This window comes from Macroventuria anomochaeta (assembly GCF_010093625.1).
Source record: "Macroventuria anomochaeta strain CBS 525.71 unplaced genomic scaffold BU25scaffold_34, whole genome shotgun sequence".
Classification (NCBI taxonomy): domain Eukaryota; kingdom Fungi; phylum Ascomycota; class Dothideomycetes; order Pleosporales; family Didymellaceae; genus Macroventuria; species Macroventuria anomochaeta.
In genome coordinates this window covers 153,246-175,220 of record NW_022985395.1, presented here as the reverse complement: position 1 = coordinate 175,220, position 21,975 = coordinate 153,246, and the positions used below count along the sequence as shown (strand labels likewise).

Sequence of the window (21,975 nt, the reverse complement as noted above, 5' to 3'; positions counted from 1 at the left end):
TAGCTTACTTCATCAATCTTGATATCTTCGCACTTCTCCAATTCTCTCCGGCTTGCTCACCAAATCAGCCACCATGAATCAAAATTCCCATGCTAAACCGCCTCCAACAATGGACAGACCGAACCTATTTCAAGTCATTTTGGGTCTCCTCGAGCCCTGGCAATTCATGCTAGTCGCTTGCTCCTATATCCCCTCCACTATCTCCCATCTCTACGCCACCTCCAGTCTTTCCTCCCTCTTATCCTGGGATGCTTTCCAAAGTGCCTGGTTCAGCAAATTCTGGGCCTGGGCCGGTCCACGCATCCGCGAAGGCAATGGGCCGCGCATCACTGCTTTACTCGAAGGAAGAGTCACCGGCGCTCAGGTTGTTGATGAGGTGGTGGGTGAGCCGATTAGCGGGGTAGTGTTCGATATCGGCCCAGGCTTGGGATATTGGGTCGACTTGTACGCCCGAACAGATGTACCCATCAATGACGCAAGTGACAATGTGAGGCAAAGAGGTGGAAAAAGCAAAGGCATCACAAAGGTTTATGGCGTCGAGCCCAACGCGCAGTCACACCCTGGACTCCGAAAGCGCGCGAACGCGGCAGGACTTGATGGCGTGTATGAGATTTTGCCGGTGGGCATAGAAGATATTGCCGGAGAGACGGTTGTGAAGAAGGGGAGTGTGGATGCAATTGTCTCGCTGCTCTGCCTGTGCAGCATTCCCGAGCCAGAGAAGAACATCAAAGAACTACACAGTTATCTGAAACCAGGCGGTAGATGGTATCTCTACGAGCATGTGGTCGTCAAGGGCTATGGGCCGATGCAACTGTACCAAAGTAGGTCGCTTCTCTAGTATCGGATTGGGGAAAAGCTAATGATGACTGTCAGGATTCGTCAACTTGTTCTGGCCACATGCACTTGGCGGTTGCCAATTGTGCAGGGATACTGAGAAGACGCTGCGCGAAGCTGGGCCGTGGTCGAAGGTGGATCTCAAGCAGCCGCCCATAGAACCGTGGCATGCAGTCGTTCCGCATATCTTCGGAACATTGACGAAGTAGGCGCAGGTCCACTTTATTGAGCGACAAATTTCAAGCACAACTTTGAATTCATCTGGCTACGACAGTGTATGCGTTGCAGGAAAGAGTCTGCTGATGGGCGCTCTGTGTAACGAGAAATGTTTGGTTCAATGGTTTATTGGTAACAACTTGCTCGATGGTGCGGCGTTCGGTTGCTATCAGTAAATAAGTCGTATTTGAGGGACCTCCTACTGCAAGGCCCGGGGATTCCGAACAGATCTACTCTCTCCTAATCCTTTCTCGCGTAGCTTTTTGCTGGGCATAAGTATCGACACTTGCCCTCTCCAGTCCTTCGGTTCGGTACTTCTACCAAGGCAATACCCATCCGAGGGTCTTCCTCGTCGCCATCCACGACCTTGATATCGCGTCCAGTGCCTTCCCAGTCCCAATCTCAGTAGTGGCATAGCAATGATGATATGCTAATTTGCAAACTGTGATTACCCCATGGTAAGTTGTGGTGATGAACGACAACTTCAACCTTGCAGGGCGTTCGTAATGCAGTCAGATGAAGATGGACGCTGGTTACCTTCCTGAATAACCACCAGTAAGTCGATGATCGCTCCGGCCCGTCACGTAGCCGGATGTCAGAGCCGATCATTGTGAGGAGGTGTGTGTAGACGTGGACTCTGTCCCAGCGCCCACTATCTGGCTTGTCGACCTGTACCTTGACCTTTATGGAGCATGCGACTAGCTGTAGTAGTGGTAGTCGGTCGACCGTGTGCCAGTAGTTGCCGGCGCTCACTCTAGAGCGTGATGATTGCGACATGCTGGCTCATGTCTTGAACTGGTCGTGTCTTGACAAATGTGTTGAGGTTATTGTTGTCCTGTTCAATCGTGAGTGTCATCTCTTGATGCGCGTATAAGAGATGTGTGTCGCAGCGGAGCATTCGACAGGTTTACATAAGCGTTCGAGGGGGGTGCGTTTTCGAAACATAGGCCTCCTTGTAGACACGAGAAATCGGAGCGGTATCGACGCTGTACTTGTATATCATGTTGCGAATCTCTAAGATCATGTCAGATTCAGATCAACACGGCTCGAATATGTTTTCCTACCTCCAGAGAGAGTGAGGATGAGGGTTTTCCACCCTTGGCGAGCACCGATATACCCTGCTGGTTCTGAGCGGGACGGATTCATCCCCGCGCATGTATGGCTTGTCTGATGTTAGCTAAGATCTCTGGTAATGGGAAGAGTGCGACGTATGCCACTTAGGGCAACTTCTCTGAAAATACATATGGTGCCATTTTGGTGGATAGTGAAGTGGGTGTTGAGGCAGTCGTGTCGTCGGGGGCGCGACGGGGATAATAAAAACTAGAGAGGCAGATAAATCTTCATGATCTTTCTGGAAATGCACAAACCCTCTGAAGACCCCGAATAAAGAATGAAAAATTGTCTTACATTGTGGAGGTACACACAGCGTTGAGCATGTTATAACCAGCAGTCTATCGCTGAAGAGATGACAACGGTACGAGTCCGCGCCACACTCTAGTAGACGTTGTATTCAACGCCGCCAGACTCTTAAACTGATTCAGTGAAAGATCTTCACCAAGGCCTATAATGTGATACTGATAGCAATGAGTCTCCTGTATCCACTCTCACATTACCTGTTACTTTGATGATCTGCCCTCACACACGACCTAATTTCCCCTTTTCACAAACTTCGCAAGTATAATAGTTGCTGAAATGTACAGACCTCCCTGAACTTGGTTCACTACTGCGACAGACTTACATTATGTAAGAATGAAGGCTTCTAAGTGGCTGTTACTATCTTGGTTGACAGGAGAGACAGTCTGGTACATGTCCTGCAGGGCAACAACGTGGTGAACGGCCACTCACAAGGCTATCCGCCCTCGTGAACCACGGTACTTACCTACTGTATGCGTCACTGTACCGAGGTTAGGGGATCTGCACATTTTTGCAAGCACCGATAGTGGCAGAAACGACCACTCATACCAACAATGCTGGCCTCACGCCCTGACGACGTCCTCAACACCCCATTCGTACTCCCAGGGACCCCATCTCTCAGTTCCCCACTTCCTCTTCATCGGAAACTCCATCCTCGTGTTCCACGCCTCCATCTCGGGCATTGTATATCTGGACCTCATTCACCACTCCGTCGTCGCACGCTTCACGACGACCTTCACACTCGGCTTGAAGTTCGGCGTGACGCATAGTTCCTTAATATGACTGTCGAAGTAGTAACTCCCTTTCATCTGGCTGTGGTGAGACATGCTCAATGGCGGTGCGATGAGGTCGTTCAGAAGATCCTGCACCCGAGTCACGTGCTTCGACGCGTTCCACACATGCTCTGTTTTCCTTTCCACCGGTTTGACCAGGACTTTGATTGTTGAGTTCGGTATGACTTTCAAGAGCTTGAGCAGCGGTTATACATTGATACTTGCGGCAGTGTTATCGGTGAGGCTAAGCGTGACTGAGTTTGGACCAAGCTTTGCTTTTTGTGGAAGGAGGAAGGAATGAGTAACGGCTTGGATGTCGGAGAAGCGGATATGTGGTGCGATGCTGGAGTGGTAGATAGGGAGGATCTCGGCACGTAATTACTGGTTGGCGTGTGCTAGGGCGCAGAAGCCGTGATATTGATGTGTCATTCCATCCTGTGTGAGGGCATGACCGGTGCGACTGAGCTTGATGGAGGCCTCGGTGTAAATCATACTGTAGACGATGTTGTGGAGCTCTATTGTGGTTAGCAGTGTCTCTGCTCGAGAAATTTTCGCGATGCGTACCGGCTGGAAGGTCTAAAAACCTAAAAACCTTGTGGTGTTTCTCGATTTGCGATTGCATCTTGTATGTTCAAGTTGTAAAGTTATCACTTGAGGGGCTGACTTTGAAAGGCGGAGTTTTGGTGATGTGGTTGTTGTTGCCAGGTCTGCTCGAGAGAAGATCGATATTCTATAAAGCAGTTCACATAAAGCTAAGCGATCCAGTAAAGACGAGCCTCGTTTTGACTCTGACCTCCAGGGTCCAATCTCACGAACGAACGCCCCAATACTGCGCATCCCCCCAAAAAGGAAGGCCTGTCTTTGCAATCCACTTCGGCGCTGAGCTGTATGTCTCTTGTGTTGGCAATCCAGGCGATCCGGACACCCGATGTGGAGCATCACTGGCTGTAGAATGATGGAGTGATGCAGTCGTTGTGAGGAACTAACTGTCCAGCAAAGATTGGGCGCCCTGGTTGTCTAATGTTAACGGAGTGGTAGAGGACTGGAGTGCCTAAAATGAGGGGGGAGCTGGCCGCAAGCCACGTGCGCCAAGAGAACAACGATGGGGTGACGGAAGGTAGCAGCCACAAAAGAAGCTACCACAGTGGAGCAGTCACATAAAGGTCGGAGCCACCAACTCCTAGTTTAGGAGTTGCAACGACCACGCGAGGAACGTTGTAGTCATCAAACAGACACAAATCATTGAAGAAGCTGAAAGAAATTACATTAGACCCAATGCGCTCCTATATAATGCTATTATCCGCACAAGTAAATGGCCCATTAACCGTCTGGTTTGGATCCGCAAAAATCTCCAAAAGTGTCTTGATACTGGCGTACATGCCCGGAACCATCAGGAAGAGCACTAGTGCAAGGATGAACACGTTCAATCCTGCGACAGCCAACTTCTTTCCGCTGCTGCGCCACTTGCCGTGCCAGTTGAGGTGGAACCAGAATAGCACTGTAACACCCCAGGTAAACCAGGATAACAGTAGGGATGAGCTGATATTGAGCAAGCTGTTGAAGACGGGGATAGCGTTGGCGAGGATCCAGACGACTATCCAGAAGAGACTGACGCTGAACAGCCAGATGCCCCAATCAAGCTTCTTCGAAACTGGTGGCACGGAGACAGACGAGCGGCGGCCGCGGCTGGGGTCTGATGCGATACTGGGACGGTACCTGGACGAGTCTTTGCGGGAGAGTAGGGTGTTGATGTGGCGGAGGAAGACGACGTGCAGGTAGCGGGCGCTCGTCATGCCGAAGATGAGACCTGTGCCGAGGAGTCCGATGAAGGAGACTGCGTACGCAACCTTAGCCATCGTGGGTTGCAGGGAGCCGATGGCAGGGGAAGCGACCTGTTCGCCGGAAAGAGCGTATACGGTGGACGCGACGATGATGTAGATTGTAGTCGTGATGCATTTCTCGATCGTGACGGCGCGGGGGAAGTCGCGGGAGGGGTTCTCCATTTCTGCAAGGACGGTGGGAAAGGCCTGGTTTCCGGCAAACGCAAAGGCGATGTTGAGGAATGCGGAGACGGCTTGAGTGAAGTTTGGATTACCGATGGCTTTCAGGTTGAGAGGAGTGTTGATGTCGCGTGGTCCCTGGACGCCGAGCGTGATCATGACGAGAAGGACGGTGATGATGATGCTAGCTGTGCATGGCCAGGATGCCCAAGATACGAAGCGCATCGAGCGTGGGACGCACAGCGCCCACATTGCGACGGCAGCGACAACGGTGTACGCAACCGTGCAGGTTGCGTGCTCCGAGACGGTGTTGAGGCCAATGGTGAGAGTAACGAGCGCCGAAGCAGAGATTAAGGCCATGTTGATGAGGAAGCCAACAGCGAAGATTGCCTCGACCCAGGGGCCACCAAGGACGCGGCCATAGTCGACGATGTTGAGCATATACGGATGTTTTCGCCAGTACTGAATAAGATTGTAGGCTGTGTAGAGGGAAAGCGCGCCAAGAACGACGATACAGAGGAGGCCAGGAAAGAAGCCGAGGACATTGAGTGCTGATGGCAGGGAGAGCATACCGATGCCTACCTCGTTTGTGACAAAAATGATGACAGCTTGTGTTGTTGTGAGTTTTCGTGCCGAAGTGTCAGCTGCTGGGCGTGCATTTTGGACGTCTGAGACGTCGCCGAGTTGTGCGTCGCTGTCGGATGGTGAGTCGTGCTTCTCGTCGTTGGCGAAGCCATGGTTGCGTAGAGAGTCCTCAGGATCGTGTGTTGCGTCTGCTGCAAAGGGAAGCATTGGTTGGTCTGCGGAGATAGGTTTGCTGCTGGGCTTGTCGCTTGGTGTTACAAGCTTTTCGGTAGTGTCTTGGGGTTGCCGCTTGGGATTGTCGCTGAGGGTAGTATCGATATCACCATGTCTGTCCATGTTGAACGTGTCAATGGCTCACTGCTATACTTTGGTTGCTATGACAGTAGTGTTTGGTTGGTGTTGACTGAGACGAGAGAGATCAATGGTTGAAAGAGCACACGAGCGATTTGAAAAAATTACTGCGGAGCCGCACATCACTGTGGAGGTGGAGTTTAGAGGCAAGTGCAGAATTACGTAGTGTTACGCTGGTTGAAACTCAGTCGCTGTAGCGTAGGTGGGCGTCCTTGAGGGCGTACCCGGTAGACCGGTCACGAGGCGCTAGGCGCAACGTGCAAAGGGTCCTTTAGCTCAGTCCCGGATGAATGAGGCGATGGTAAATTTTTTTTTCCATTTCAGGCACGTGGACCATCTGAGGGTGAAGAGTTGACATGGCAATGTCGAGAAGCGGTGCAAAGATCTGTATGCCCGGGATTGATGGACTTCGAGGTCAACCTAATCTTTCGATTCGAGTCCATGTTGGTTGTTCGACACAAAAAAAGCCTTGCCCAACAAGACGTTGCTCTTTAGAAGCTCGCAGTGGCGGGAAGGTGCTGCCGACGAAACGGTAGCACTTGAAGCCTAAACTTTCACATTGTCGCTCTGAAAGTGCTCGCAGCTCGAATTGTCGCGCAAGGTACATGGCGTTGGAGATGTTGCAGTGGGTTGTTTGTCAATCGTTGATGTGGGGCCTGTTGTGCGCATCGTGATCCCATAGGGAGCGCTGTGCATCTGTTAGTGTCAGATCAGAGATTTGACATGGCAAAGTTGACGGATCGCCAACCCGTCAGGCGGTAAGTTGGCAATATATCGAGTCAGTCTGTCAGACATTGAAGATGGTAAGGAGTTGCCATGACGCGCGGAACCTCAAGGCAGGAGATAAGCATCGTGCTCCTCCCACTGGTCGTGACAACGTCTGCACCACCACCACCAGAGCTCCCCTGGAGACACTGGCGGTCTTCGCAAAGACGAGTAGCTCGAATTGACGCTTGGACAGCATCGGCGAAACGATACGAGGTGTGGCAGTGAAGATTCAAGGTGACACGGCGGGTGGCTGCTTCCCGCACCCTTCGACGCTAGGCGCCGTTTAGCCGAGTGCGTGGCTTGGCGATATCGATACTACGTCAATCATCACCAAAGAGCGACCACTCAGGATGTAACAAGCATGCGGCAGACACTCTTGGCGGGAGGGAACGCGTCCGCAATTCCTGCGACGTGAAACTTCGTTTCGAGATGCTACCACCCTGGCCTTGATGGCGGTGATTGTCCCCACACCAACCCTGGAGTAGGCGGGTACCACTCTGACACGCGCATCCCTTTCGCTCTACACTTCCGCGCTTAGACCTGCTTGCTGCATTGCATAGCATCTTGACTTTTCAGCGAGCATTCCATCATTTGTCTTGCATTTGCAGGTGTCTTTCCTTCGAGTCTTCCGCGGGCTTCCTCCTACCAGGTCGCTCCTTCCTTCGTCAATCTCGCCTTCTCCACAAGCAAACACAATGATCACCCGGACCTTCGCCCTTGTCGGGCTGTATGCCTCCACAGCGCTCGCCGTCTGCACCAAACTCGAGGACTGCCCACAGTACGAGACGCTCAAGACAAACGATTGCCAGCAATACCACCACTTCCTCCTCCGCGGCTCTACCTCGCCGTACCCTGGCCATGTTATTTCGACAGTGGCCAAGGTCTGCGACAAGTTCAACACCGAGAGCACACCCCATGCCTGCGGATATGAGGACATCGAGTACTCGGCGATGAACGGCGGGGACAGGTGGTGCAAGAGTGCACACGAGGGCGCACTCAATGGTGCGGCGCAGATGCTCAACTACACAACGCGCTGCCCAGATAGCCACCTCATTCTGATGGGCTTCAGTCAGGGCGGCAGTGTTGGCCTCGATGTCTTGGGCGGTGGAGGAGGTGAGCTCTGGGGCTGCATGCAGGAGAGCAACCCGGCTATGGATATCTCATCTACACCGGGGTCGAAGAGTGCGTCTATTCCGTTCTACAGACAATCCCACCACTGACACCTTACAGTCGCAGCAGCCCTCATGTACGGCCCCACGCGCCGCTCAGCGAACCAGACCTGGACTGTCGGCGGCGGCGAGGTTAGCGACGGCGGCGCGCCTCGAACCGCCGAGCAGAACGCAGGCCTAAAGCCATACGCCGACGCCGGCATCCTGCGCGAGTACTGCCAACCGCGCGACCCTATCTGCGCGCCTCATACCGAGAATACTGAGATGTCCTTCCACTTGGACTACTTCGACAAGTACAGCGACGAGGCCTCGGCTTGGGTCGCGGACCTCGCAAAGAAGGCCGCCAACAAGAGCACAAGTAACGACGAGAACCAGAACGATGGAGATCAGACAAGTGCAGGCGGCATGCTGAAGGCTGGCATCAAGCACCCCGTTGGCAACTTCATCATTGGTTTTGCCGCGCTGGTTGGGCTATTGTGAGTGCTTTCCATCTTCTAGGAGAAGCCAGCAGATCAGCCATGATCACTGAAGAGACCCGACGTCTACGTGATACGTGTACAACGAACTACAAACTTATACATCTCAGCTTTCTGATTCGACGCATCATGATGTGGAAAATATCCTCGTCCCGTTTGTCCTCGTATCGACCCGTCAACACCTCTGAGAATGTTTAAAGGCGCATGGCTGCGCCAGGGATACGGGACGCGCTTCACCACGGGGCTCCAAGAACTGCCACACCGCGGGGGCTTGGAAAGAGCTTGGCGTGAATGCCGGTTGCCGAAGTGTGGCGCACAGCGTTTTGGAGGAATGTGTACCCTTTTTGGGTATTGGCGAAGGTTGTACAACATTGGTGAATATGGGCGAAAATGATGTGCATCAGCAGTTTATGCTGACCATGGTGTTGCGGTTCTACGTACGGAGATACCCTTCTACGACTCCTATTGCAGCATATACACCTTTGGCAACCGGCAGGATCGGCACTCATGTATCGAAAGTTTCATCCATCGGATTCGCTGTTAACGAGTGCATGTGACAGCAGTCCGCCTCGCGACCGTCGCAGATTATATGGGACATGTGACATCGCAAGCATCTTCAGCAAACGACATGACGCGTACGAATACCAAACTGCGACGCTGCGCGACTACTTATAGGAATCGCAACTACCTACCACTACCGGTACATTGCTTCGAGTCATCACGGCTACGTTTTCATGACCGAACATATGTACACTTTCCTTCGCCTTCCAGCCAGTCGCGACATCAGCATCCTTGCGAGTTTCACCTACTGACATTTATAACAGAGGTGCGCAATGTCATATACCGCATCGCTTGCAACTCTGAAGCGAGCAGCCTTGAATATGATCGTCTCACACTCAGAAGAAAGGGCGACACCGGTCAGACTGACAGCTTCTTCAAGCTCGCTCATGTGAACGGACAATTTCGAAATGAATATCTTCCCCTTTACTTTCAAAGTCGTTTGTCTTGTATACGGTACGTTGGCATGGCCGCATACACACAATACTTTCTGATTCCGCATCAATCCATTGGTGACACTGTTACATTGGATATGGCTGGCACAGCAGCAACGTTGTCTAACGACAAAGTCGACATGCATTCTTTCTTGATTTCGTAGCAAAGCACCCTCAAATCAACGTGGATCTCGCCTGCGAGCATTAGTATGAAGGCTGCCCGTGACAACCAGGTCACTCCTCCCCACCTGACCACCTGGTGTACACCATATAGCACCCTAAACCATTTGCTGCTTTGGCCTAGATGAGGTAGACTCATAAATCTTATCATGGTCAAATATCTCCCCAGGGTATTGGAAACTTCCCTCCTGGTTGCTGCCAGAACCTCTTGCAATGCTGCACTCATTGCTGAACTTGATGGTCAGTTTCTTGTAGTTAGAAACTAGTCCACTCCGGTGCATATTTGAGGCGCAACAAGTGTGTGGCAGCATTAATCTTTGGCGTTCTGCGTGTAAAGGGTGGAGTCTAAAAGACAATATGCACGACTATATGCACCAACCTCAGTCAACACCTTCCTGATGAAGTTGAACAAACAAGAGTCGCTGCTCCCACGCAGCTTCTCGAAGTTTGACGACGGTAGTGAAGACCACGAGTTCAAAATTGCGTTAGTATGGAGCCTCACCCCACAGCCATTCTGCCGGGAACTCCAACGCAACGGCAGTCTGGAGCACATCCACGAGTGGCCAGAGTTCGAAAGGGCGCTCCGCAATGCGGAAACTGCCGTAGGTCCCCTGAATCAACTCCCCAGGAAGAGCAGGCTGACGCAAGAGCCTTTGGCGCCTCATTCGACAGCATTGGGGTTGCGAAGGATGTCTGCTGGGCTTGAGATACCTGGAAGTCTGCTTCAATATTGATTGCAAGGGTTTTCTGCCCCTTCTCGAACACAAGACCTTCGCAGAGCCCGCTGCTTAGATCAAACATGCGTTGAGTGGTCCGGGCAATAATGCGCAGTCGAAGTTGTTTGGGATGAAGGATCATCCTCAACGACATCCGCAGGCACCGACTGCAGTAGTCAGTACGCAGTGGACATCATGATTTGGGGTAAAAAGCTTGGATTTCTTTGCTCCTCCGCGGCCTCGCAAGGCTCTGGTAACTACAATCTACTCCGAGGCCTCGTGTACATTCTCTTGCGCATCCTCAAACTCCTCGTCCTCTTCTGAGCCCTCATCTTCCGTATCGGAATCATCAACATGCTCAACCACAGGCACAAACTCCTCATCATCGTCATGATCACTGTCCTCATCCTTGTCCTCCTCCTGCTCATCTTCGCCTGATCCGACGCGCGCGATACGAGGCCGGATATCCGCATGAGCCTCGTGAGCTGAGGTCTGGAAGAATGCATGGTTCTCAGTGAGCGGCTTGCCGGTCGTGATAAAGCCCATGGGAGTGTGCTCGAAGGCCTGACCCTTGCGGCGGATGTTGATCCACTCGTGAAGGAAGGTGAGAGGCTTTGCGGCAAACGGATGCGCATCTGGATCGACAGAAAGGTCCTGTTTCAAGCCTAGGTAGCCAAGCAGTTCAGCATACTCACGCCAGTCAAGATGTAGGCGCCCGGAGAAGATGCCCAACTCGACCTGAAGCCAAGTGGAAGGCTTGAACCCAGCAGGAAGCGGTGGCGTAGCGTGGTAATCGAGGCTGTTGAAGTGAAGCATGCGCCGTGTGACCGGTGCAGCGTACACAATGAGGTGCACGCCTCCCGGTTCGGTTTTGGATCGTAGAATGGGGATGAGAAAATTGGCTTCCTCCGGACTGATGAGAAGAGCCTTCTCACTAATAGAGCTCCATACAACCCACTGACTTGGTCGCACGTATACATCGTTGGGTCGGTAGACATCAACTGTTCGGCTGAACTGTGCTGATACCCACAGGTTGGATGGCATGGAGGGTGAGACGCTTCGCTTGAGACCCAAAGCAGTTTGACTTAGAGCAGAGAACATCGGGTGGTAGGCGCTGCTACCGGCGACGAGCCTGCCGAATACAACAAAATGCTCAACATCCGCATGCAGCTTGGAGACTTGGAGTGCACGGAACCTTGGTGGCTGTTGCACTTCGCGCACATTCTCGACCTCATGTTCTACCTCGAGCTCGAGCTCGCGCTCCTGTTCAATCTCGACCTCTTCTAGTACCGAGGCATGTACAGCGGAGCCATTGTCCTGAAACTGCTTCTGGCGATCTTGGAGCAGCTTCACATCCATTTGCAAAGAGGCATCCCACGCAGAAGGCTTATTGAATCCAGTGCGGCGATTGCCACCAGGCTGATACATGTCCTTGATAAGTAGAGCTTCCTTCTGAAGTATCGCAGACAAGAACTCTGATCTAGCGTGCTCATTGTTCAGGAAGAATGGGTAGCTCAGCCTAGCTTGCTTCTGTTGCATATACTGCAATGCCTGTGCAATATATGAGGGCTCTTGCTGCTCCAGTATGTCGCATGTCTGCCCGAAAACCCAGGCCAATACTGCCGCCGAGTCCGGGCGGAAGGAAGTGTTTTTGTTCAGCCGATCCAAAATGCTTTGGTGGACTTCTGGAGGCGAATAGAATGTTACAGATTGCGATTGACCGAGTAAGCGCAAACGCATAGCTGCTTGCACCAGCGCATCTTTGGTGAGGTGTTGTCCTAGAGTCAACGCAGCGTTGCCGTACACGGGGAGTTTGAGATCTGTGCCTCGGCAATGGCTCTCGTCCATGTAGACCACACATCGATCCAGGCTGTCAGCAAAAGGCGATGCTAGCAGCGGCGTGCGATTGCCAGTGCGATACAGCACCCAGGCTCGATGATCGTCACTGAAGTACACTGCCGCAGCCGCATCAGTGTCCTCATCAAGCCAGGCTTTAGCAAAGTCTCGGTTGGCATGTTCTAGGACCTGAGCACCGGCATCGATGAGGATTCTCGTCTTGGGAGACCCTACAGGCTTAGCCAGATTTCTGATCAGGTCTAGTTCTGTCCAACGTTGTCCGGTTGTGTGATTCATGCGGATGTATCCACGGTTGCGTTCAGCCATGAGATAGTAAGGGACCTCTGCATTAGTATGCGCAAGCTCAGGTAGATCAGCCTGCTTGATCAGCATGGGGAGCTGATGTCGCGTGTCGTTCGTGCCCGAAAATCCAGTCACGTGGCAGCCTGGGTCTGCCTGGGAGGGAAATAAGTTCCACCCAGACGCCTGAAGCTTGACGCTGAAGGTCTTCGCGTACTGCGGGAAAACGAAGTTGTTGAGATAGAAGTTCACCAGAGAGGCATTCAGACTATGAAGGTTTAGCAATGGTTCTGGGCGACTCGAGGGTTCAGTTACAAGCGGACTCACCGGATGAGTTGGAAGAGCTTGTTCAACTGCCATCCATCCTCTGCGTTGACGGCACTGTAGTCCTCAAGGCCAAGTGGCGCGCGAGGGAAGACCCATCTTGCGTACTCCACGCTCGGATCGTCCATCTTCCCAAGCTGTTCAAAGACTTGTTTGAACTGATTAAGATTGAGACCTTGGTAGTAAAACGAAAGGCATGTCAAGATGATGGCAACATCCGGATGCCCCCATTCAGCGGCTACCGATGGTACGCCTTTCGCGAGGTATGGTACTGCAATTGGAGCTCGCGTGGCGTCCAGCCCATATTGTACATTCCAGTGCTTCTTAAGGCCCGATATCAGGATGCGATGGACGAACAAGCCACGCAGAAGGTTCGTGGCTTTCAAGAGCTGTGACTTGTCTTTGAAGAATGCAGTGATCCTTCGGACCAACTCACTGCGTATAGAAGTACTCGAGATGTAGCTCAAGAGGTCCTCCTGGACCGTTGCTGGAAACTCTGCACAGGGTAAAAAGGGACAGTTGCCTTTGCAGATGTCGCGTACGAGCAGCTCGATTAAGTAGTCTTCAGCATCCTTGCGTAGGAAGTAGATGAGGGGAAATCCGCCCTCGATCCGATTGACGACTTCCAAACTGTTGCGAAAGCGCGATTGGACAGCAGTGATGAAGTTCTGCGTACGGTGGAGAAGGAGTTGGATAATCTGCCAACGGATGGGGTGACCGTCCACAGACATTTGCGAGCCCGAAGGGTATATCAATTGCATCCGGATCGCCAAAGAGACATCACATTCGTCCAGAACGTCCCGGGCGCGAGTATCAAGCCAGTCTTGAGTTTGAAACATGACCGTGGAGACTTCCACGTGACCATCAGCTAGCTGCTGTAGCCCGCTCAGTTTGAAGGAGAGAAGATGTTCAGGAAGTGAGATCATGACGCCGCCACGGTCACTCATTCGTGAATGCAATTGCCGATACAATCGCATCAGAGGCAGATTGGTAGGTGTCTTGCGTGAGAAGGGAATATGCATGATTTCGCGGTTGACCAGACTTCCAAGCTTTGCGTGCAACACTTGCGCAGACTGCAAGAGCAACGGACGTGGGACTACGATGCGCGCCAAATCCTGCTTGTTTGCTAGTACGGCGGCGACCATTGCTTTACTTGGTTAGCGGAGACTTCCAAACGAGAATGGTCTGCTTACGGAGAATGCATGATGTCTTGCCTTTGCCCATCAACAGCTGCAGGACTGAGTTCTCGCCTGACGCCGGTGCTATCGTTGCCAGGGCCACTTTTACTTGCTCTTCGCGAAGCATGATATCGCCATCAATCTCCAGGAGAAGCCAGTCAGTGTAGTCAAAGGGGTCCCAGTTAGTGTGTCCGCGGTTGGCACACTCTTCGCGTCGCTGCTGCTCCTTTTGTTTCTTCTGGGCATCCTGTATACGCAACATTTGTTGCAGCTTTGTGACAGCTACGCCCAATGATACAAGGGCTTCTTTCGTACCAGATCCGAAGGTGTTGCCGGAGATGGATCGTAATTCTGTAAGGAGATCAGTGGCCGTCATTTTCGGCCATAGATCGACTAGTTGGAGCCACTTCGCTTGCGGATCCTGCGTAGCCAAACCTTGACTCACTTCTTCCACAATCATCTTGACGTTGTATTTGGCTGGTCGAAGGTCATCGTTTCCGATCCAGCGATTGATCAGCTGAGTAGGTTTCTGTTGGTTCTTCACATGCAGCTGGAGGGCGTCGATACTAGCATCCATCTCATCGGCATAGCGAGAGTACACGAACGAAGTCTGGTTTCGAAAGTCGCTTACAATATTTCTGAGCTTCAAGATCTCAGGAATCCGACTACTGCTGGAGGTCGTCAAAGGTTTTCGAGCTTCTGGGGGAGGTTTCTTGGTGTGCTGGTTGGGTGTGCCGTTGAGGGTGCTTGAACGTGGTAGCGTGTTTACAGGTCTCAGCATGAGCGTGCCAACAGTAGCCGAAATCCCTCCACGCTGGTAATTGACGCGACGAATTGGCTGCTGCAGTAGTTTGGGTAATGAGAGATCATCCCCATACCTGTTCCTTGACGAGTACAACTGTTGAGGCCTGGAGGTGGTTGAGATGTCCGTGTGCGGCCCGCTAAAGCTTGGTGCGGAATTCGGTGTGTTCATCTGAGCCGCGCTTGATCGGTCCAACAATACTTGCACCTGCTCAAGATACATTGCAAGCTCGTGATTTCGAGTCAAACGTTGCCACTCCGGTGCCAGGTCCTCCAGCGCTCTCTCAACATCAAGGTGTGCAGGGTCGACATCTGCTAATTTGGTAACATCGATCTCGGGTTGTGGCCACTGAGTCTGTATCGAACAGGCCAAAGCTTCGCAGCTCTTTTCGACGTACTGCCCATGGTTGTTCTCCGCGACAACGACTTGGGATCGCTTCTTAAAGCCCACTGAGACAAAAGGCATTCTCGCCTTCTCCATCAAGGACACAAGGTAGGAAGAGGGTGGCGCTCCGTCAGCGCGAAAGTGGAAGTACGCAGCATGCTGAGGCGGCTGGAGTGATTTGACGTCTGGAGACATGACAAAGGAGATGAGCTTGTGGAGCAGATCTACGTTGGCATCTTCAGAGAACGCCATCGGTCCCAGCAGGAACATGAGATTGTAACGATCGTGTGGTTCGCACTTCATCGCCCGCTGCGTAAGTGCACCCCATTCTGCCTTAATATCAACAGCAAGCAAGTCCGTGAGCAGAACCTTCTGAAAGCACTTGTCGTAGCCGCCAACCAAAGATGCGTCGTGCAACAGACTGAGGACACTAGGCGAGTCGGCTGGCCAGAGCTGCTGCATAAGAAGCTGTCTGGTTATGTGGAAGGCGTTCGCTCGAACCATGCTCGTCGCACGCTTATCTCTTCCAAGGTAAATCAGATCATCCTCCCTGGTATGTTGGACGTATGTGCGTGACGTTGCTCGTGTCGCCAAATGAGCATTAGGCTTGACCAACGCCTTCGCAGTCTCTTCTAGTTTCGTGGCGCCCGGGATGAACTTGAGTAGAGAAGAATTTCGTTCAAGAACCTTTTCAACGTACGGCCTGAACCGATCGTCCTGGATATGGCGCGTCAAATCAGCCCGCCATGCCAACGTCTCCATGAATTGCGAGTCCACGGGATAGTACCCGCGCATTGGAGAGAGCTCCGCTAAACGCTGCAGAAGCGTTACGTGGCTCGGTCCCAGTGGACACCATGGCTGGTAGAGTCCTGTCTGAAGAAGGCGGATTGCCTCTTCCACTCCAGTCCGCGAAGTTAGCGAATCAGGCATCACATGTGAAGTGAGTGCATGCAGGAGTGCCTTAATGTAAAGGAGGCTTGGCTCGGGAGGGCAGTCGATGCGTCCCAATACTTCGTTGATGTCGTATTTCAGGTACTTATCTCCACCTGTACGGATCTCAACAGACACATGGACATTGTCCCGTGTAACTTGAAAATCTTCGTTGTATGGCACTAGGATGCTCTTCTGGCGACGATTGGCTGCTGACTGGACAACGAGCTTGCTCCTCAGGCCGTACCATGTGCCAGCATCTTGGTCCTGAGTGACATTTGCGCCAAGCCGAGTAGAATGCAACAAGCCTCTTTCGTTGATATAAAAGCTGAGCTCCAAAGGCTTGAGCTCGACGGTGATCTTGCCTTCTCGCGAGGTGAACACAATGATCTGATTGAGGTCCACGAACGACCTGAAAATAGTACCAATCCGTTGCACGGTCTCGTTGGAAGAATTCAACAACGTGGTTGCGGAAAGGTGTCCAAACCGTCTGACAGCCTGGCATTGTCCGTATGGAATACCGTAAATCCACCAGTTGTTGGGTTTTGATATCCATATGTCTTGCCGACGAATCTCGAGCTCGCCCTTCCGTACGTTCAGCCAGTGGTAACAACCCGTTATAAGAGGAGCTGGAAGATCGCGTGATGTCGTGCCGAAAACTTCAGCTGGTATGTACTCATAAAGTTGGTCGTATTGCACTGCACGAACAATCAGAGTACGCTGCCGAAACCCAAGATGTATACGCTGGTCTCTCTTCATTGGCTCAGAGACTGCCCATGACATACCTGGGAGCAGCGAAGGAAACACAATGGGGTTTCTATCTCCCAAGATTTGTCGATAGAGCGGATCTCGTCGGTATGTCAACGGAAGGGTGCTCATTTCTTGTCCATCGATGAGCAGAGTACCATAAACGTAGTTGTAGTGCACGAAGTATGAGTGGCTGTAACTGCTGTTTGTAGACTTCAACTCGAGCAGTACCCACCATGTGCCAGTAGATGAGTCCGAGATAGTAGCTTCATAGCCCTCAGGAACCTGGCATAAGCGGTCCACGGCGTTGATCAAGGCTTCTGGGTTCGAGAGGATGGAACGTCTCAGAAGGCTACGATTCTCGTACGAATACAAGACATCGTGAATGATTGCGTTCCTTATCTTGTATAGCAAGTACTTGAACTCCTCGACGAGATTATAGTTCAAAGATATGGAAGCACTGATGTATTGCTGGAGCGCCACAGTATCCAGCAAGTGTTCCGGATCGGTGTGCAAAGTTCGCTTGCATAGCAGGGAAGCCCAGACTGCAAACGGCCGCATACTGGCATCGCTTGTAACGACTACCTGCAGTTCAGATCGCCAAAGATCGGTCGCGTTACGCGCTTGCAGCAGCAATGCTACACTTATCTCTTGTATGTCGGGGGATTTAGAGAGTGAGACGACTTTCAGCAAGATGGAAATGAGTATATCCATCTGTACTGGTTCGCGCCAATTGTGATGGATGGCGTCGAGACGCTGCTGGACTTGGTGTAGCAGCCTTGAGCACAAGGTATCGTCATGCAGCGCTGTATGGACATCTCGCCGAGGATCCGAGGTTGTCGAAGCTGGACCAACTTGAAGGATTAGGCGTACGACAAGGACCCAAGTAGCCTCAGCTGAGAAGTTGAGATTAGTGGAGCCCAACTCGCGAATGAGATCCAGCCATCTTGAGTGCGTGCCGACCAAGAGCCCCTGCCACGCCATGAACTCGTGCGCGCTAATATCTGCAGGGCAGTCGACTTGACTCGCTTGGATTTCGTTCGATGAGGGCCAGTCGGCGTACGACGGCTGGAGGATCCAGTACGGTGAGTCGATTGGTAGCATCACAGGGAAGTGATGCCATAGAGACGCCTTGTCATGTGACCCAGTCCATGATTGACTGGAAGTATCGTAGTACCTCGGCTTGAGCCCGCAAGTGCGGATCACGTCGCAGAAACCGACCGGAAACCCCCAGCTTGCGTAGTGAGTCTCCAAAAAAGCCTTCTTTTCGGAGGCAAGAGTAATCTCGCAGTTTGAGTCGTTGGCATATGACCGAAGTTGTGAGTACTCTCGAAGAAGAAAGGCCCTGTTGGGTTTCATGGCCGGCGATGGACAGCAAATGATCGATAGAATGGACCAAGTCGCGTTTCTGTATGTAGCGAAGGATTCGGGACACCTCAACTCAAATATGGCCGCCTTGGCAGCAGGTTCGTAGCTCGGAAGAGGGTGCTCGAAAGTTCGGATCTCAATACTCTTTGCGGCGTCCCGAAGATCGTGCCACTCACATGGCCGGCGATGCCTGGACTCATTGACACTGGGCATATACCTGTGCGGTACATCGTCGTAGAAACACGTTGTCTCATCTCGCTTCCTGATTATCTCCGCGTAGAGTTCACTCTTCTCTTCCCATTCAGCTTTCTTGTCTGCACACTGCTTGTCGGCGTTGCTTTCGATCTCGAGGCGAAGCAACCGTCCTTCTTCATCGTAGTCATTGAAGTATCTTACAGCAAAGCAGTCGTCAGCAGGGTCGTCAAATATGGTTTTAGACTGCATGCCGTGACGCGCACGGTATCGCTTGTCGATATGAGACTGAACAGATTGGACACGCAGCAGCTCGTCCAACGAAGGCAGCTGAAGAGGATCGAGTAGATCAGGGTCGAAGCCAGGGTGATAGTCGTGGAGAAGAGGGTAGCAGGTCACGGCTTCCTCATCCATCAACACCCATAGCTCCATGAGATGTAGGAGCATGCGACTCTTCTGATCGGGGTACCCTTCAGGTGATATCTGGACCTGGTGGATGTAATCTCGGATGGTCTCACTCAGTTCCATAATGCGAGTGTGTCCGGAGGTACTGGAGCCTTTCGCAAGCTCGATCACCGCTGAGTGGTGCTGCGAGATTTGAATATGTGAACGTGCTGCGTACATGTACGGCTTGACAGAGGCAGCGGACTCTTCGTATTGTTTCAACAACTCATCTGGAGTACGCTGCACAACATCAGTATGAACAGCTTGGCTCGCGAGGATACGACTGAGAACAGGATAGCTGTTTGGAAGGGGTAGGTTGAGTGCCCCAGCCGGGACGCGGGGGCTGAGCAAAGGCACGTAGCGCCCATGGGTGCTCTTGTAGTTGCGCCATGTTGCTTTTAACCAGCCGCCAGTGGTACGGAGTGTGCTCTCAAAATTGAGCTCGAGCGAGTTGAGCGCGTTTGTAATCAAGGGATTGACACGTCCTGTGATTGCAGCACGATCGCTCGCAAGCTTGGCGAGCCGGCGACCCAATTTCTGACGCAGGAAAGAGACTGACTCGAAAGGTATTCTCTTCAGGACGTCCTCCAAAAATTGTCGTAGCATCAGGCACATGAGCGTTTTATAGTACAATCTTCCAACGTCGGTTCCAAACTGCCTGTAGAAATAGCGCTGCATAGCGACACGTACGGTGAGGTAGAAGGGCGATCGCCTCCAAGGCTTGTGAGCCTGGTCGAACATGACAGTATCTCGCACACGCTTTCGCAGAAGCGGCACACTCGTGGTGGAACCATTGGCCTCCAGAATTGTCATCAACAAACCCGTCACGAGTGCAGGATCACTGGTGTTGCGGATCTCTGGTAGAGGGGCCCCTGCTTTGTAGGTGACTGAAGAGAACTTGGTCACATACTCGACGGAGGCTTGCTGCAAGAACGATGAAAAGCTGTTTAGAAAAGATGCCTCGAGGAGCGTGGTGTGTGGAATGGAGACTGCGCAACCGGGAAAGTCTCGTAATAGCGCATTCTTCGTAGCGAGAACTTGTTCACAGGTTGGTGTGACTTCGAATGCTTCAAGAACCACCCGGTGGTCATTCGAGTCGCTAGATATGTTAGTGCAAATTCGATAGAAATCTAGCCTGGCGCACACCTGTAGTCGTTGTAGATGAGTAGACCAGAGTTCTGGGCAGAAACATGTAAGATGAGCACCCGCTCCCGCTGCAGACTACGGAGCTCGCGAAGCAGAGCTGGCTTCGTGATCACTCTGTCGACGTGCAGCGACTGACAAGCGGTGAGCGAGTCACTCAATGCGCTAACCTGCTGTTGGTCTGAGAGTGCGACGTGAGAGCTTAGAAGACAAGTCGCGTCAATCAGGCGCGCGAGCAGTGCGGCTTCGAGGCTGGAGAGGTTCCTGTCTTCGCGGCCCGGGACATCTCGCGGTAACGCAATGTGGTTGTAGAGTTGCTCGTTAAAGGGCAAGTGACTGGGGCGCGGGCGATCGGAAGCCGCCATGGCTACGTGAGGCACCGTCCAAGAGCTCCAAAATATGAGGGGATGTTCTGTACAAGATGGTTCCAAAAGCGTAGTTTGGAGGCTGGTGGGCGCTCAGACAAGGTGGGGCTCCGTGAAGCTGGCAAACAAGATGAAAGTGCGCGCGCGGCAGCATGTTGCCCCCGTGACCGCCAAGTACGGCGACGACAACGTACAGCTGCCTTTCACCGTGAAAGCAATCTTGCGGCATCCCGGAGGCTGTCAAGCCCATTGTGACAGATGTGATAGGGCGTACGGTTAGTCGCATGCCCTATTCGAGCAAACTCTTTAAAACATCAGCGAAGTAGATGCAGCTTTGGCATCACATGTCGTGTTGACCGATTTTGAGAGTAGGTTGACAATGGGTAGGCGGCTGTCGATGTGAGTTGCTGGACTCAGAGTTAGCCAAGGTCGAGAGCATTAGTCGTCATGATCAATGCGTACAGCAAGTGGTGTCTGCGTTGTTGTGGAAAAGGCATACTTGATGGTGCCGGCGACGAGGTGAGGTCTGAAGTTTGAGACGCTATTGGTTGTTTGCGAAATACCAGCCAGACCCCGTGACCTAAGGTATTGAGCTAATCCTTCACGTACATTGTGTACTGCCTGCGTATATGTGCTAAGACGCTATATTTTAGCTGCCTCATCAAGGGGAGGTCTACTACACCCTCTGCCGCCAGCCTCCACAACACTATAAAGATAGATGCTCTTTTGCATAATCTGCGTGTAAGGCTGCGTAGAACTGCCAGTTTTCAGACTGGAAATTCACGTTATTGTTAAGTTGTGGGTGTCTCTGCGCAAGTCACGAGGTCTGGCAGGTATTTCGCAAACGCCTATAGCAACACCTTCTCCATCTTACCTTCCCCAGTTGCTAAGCACGCGGTCCGGGAAAATAAATGGACTCAACAACCCCGCACTGGCCATCCAAACTATCATCAGAACACCCCCTTTAATGGATGGGAGAATGACTGGGCACTAGCTACAACACCACAAAAAGCTATTGCAATCAAAATTCGTAGCTTCATTTTTATTCGAGCTCAAAATAAGTGCAGAGTGAACGATCTGTATAGGGTGTGGGTGGAATTCTGCCAAGTCCTTTGTGAGTCTGTTTATTTTCCCCGGACCGCGTGCTAAGCTAACCCAGTCCCACCTCCAATCCCACCCTTTCGACCATGATCGCCATGTTTTTTCGATTGACTTTCCAGCGGATGACCACCAATCTATGCAAGGCGTCAGCCGGATTATCATATCGCCTACGGGATTCACGAATTCCGATTCTCGGAGCAATGCCACACCGAGTCATGTCGTTCATCACACTCATTTGGCTGTCTCCCTAGGAAGGTGCGACCGCAAACGGCACAATGCACAATTTGCTACAATTCGCCAGCTCGCTGCGATAACACCGCAATGGACCGTTATTTCCGTGACAAATCCGATGCTGCAATGGACGCGGAAGCGTGCCGCGCCCTTACCG

General features: G+C 52.2%; 5 protein-coding genes across 5 annotated transcripts; 3 read left to right on the top strand and 2 right to left on the bottom strand.

Moving 5' to 3' along the window:
- Nucleotides 1-109: 109 nt before the first annotated feature.
- Nucleotides 110-1,043, top strand: BU25DRAFT_349306 (S-adenosyl-L-methionine-dependent methyltransferase; the record flags this gene model as incomplete). Its single annotated transcript, XM_033703246.1, has 2 exons — nt 110-821; nt 874-1,043. The coding sequence occupies 2 exons, from the start codon at nt 110-112 to the stop codon at nt 1,041-1,043; spliced, it is 882 nt and encodes a 293-aa protein (XP_033558027.1).
- Nucleotides 1,044-4,506: 3,463 nt separating this feature from the next.
- On the bottom strand, nt 4,507-6,372 carry BU25DRAFT_167752 (uncharacterized protein). The gene has a single exon (XM_033700797.1). The coding sequence runs from the start codon at nt 6,155-6,157 to the stop codon at nt 4,520-4,522; it is 1,638 nt and encodes a 545-aa protein (XP_033558026.1). The 5' UTR covers nt 6,158-6,372; the 3' UTR covers nt 4,507-4,519.
- Nucleotides 6,373-7,513: 1,141 nt separating this feature from the next.
- BU25DRAFT_167736 (carbohydrate esterase family 5 protein) lies at nt 7,514-8,620 on the top strand. The gene is made up of 2 exons (XM_033700796.1): nt 7,514-8,122; nt 8,171-8,620. Exons 1-2 carry the CDS (start codon nt 7,636-7,638, stop codon nt 8,587-8,589), a joined length of 906 nt encoding a protein of 301 aa, XP_033558025.1. The 5' UTR covers nt 7,514-7,635; the 3' UTR covers nt 8,590-8,620.
- A 359-nt stretch (nt 8,621-8,979) lies between these two features.
- Nucleotides 8,980-9,856, top strand: BU25DRAFT_167728 (uncharacterized protein). Its single transcript, XM_033700795.1, has one exon. It carries the CDS (start codon nt 9,175-9,177, stop codon nt 9,739-9,741), a length of 567 nt encoding a protein of 188 aa, XP_033558024.1. The 5' UTR covers nt 8,980-9,174; the 3' UTR covers nt 9,742-9,856.
- Nucleotides 9,857-10,706: 850 nt separating this feature from the next.
- On the bottom strand, nt 10,707-20,486 carry BU25DRAFT_399960 (uncharacterized protein; the record flags this gene model as incomplete). Its single annotated transcript, XM_033704951.1, has 5 exons — nt 10,707-12,877; nt 12,937-14,080; nt 14,127-20,077; nt 20,125-20,236; nt 20,333-20,486. The coding sequence occupies 5 exons, from the start codon at nt 20,484-20,486 to the stop codon at nt 10,738-10,740; spliced, it is 9,501 nt and encodes a 3,166-aa protein (XP_033558023.1). The 3' UTR covers nt 10,707-10,737.
- Nucleotides 20,487-21,975: the final 1,489 nt, after the last annotated feature.

Bases quoted from the DNA above. Each gene is read 5' to 3' on its own strand.
- BU25DRAFT_167736 (XM_033700796.1), top strand. From the start codon at position 7,636: ATGATCACCCGGACCTTCGCCCTTGTCGGGCTGTATGCCTCCACAGCG. The intron at 8,123-8,170 runs GTGCGTCTATTC...GACACCTTACAG, and splicing joins ATCTACACCGGGGTCGAAGA to TCGCAGCAGCCCTCATGTAC.
- BU25DRAFT_167728 (XM_033700795.1), top strand. From the start codon at position 9,175: ATGGGACATGTGACATCGCAAGCATCTTCAGCAAACGACATGACGCGT.
- BU25DRAFT_167752 (XM_033700797.1), bottom strand. From the start codon at position 6,157: ATGGACAGACATGGTGATATCGATACTACCCTCAGCGACAATCCCAAG.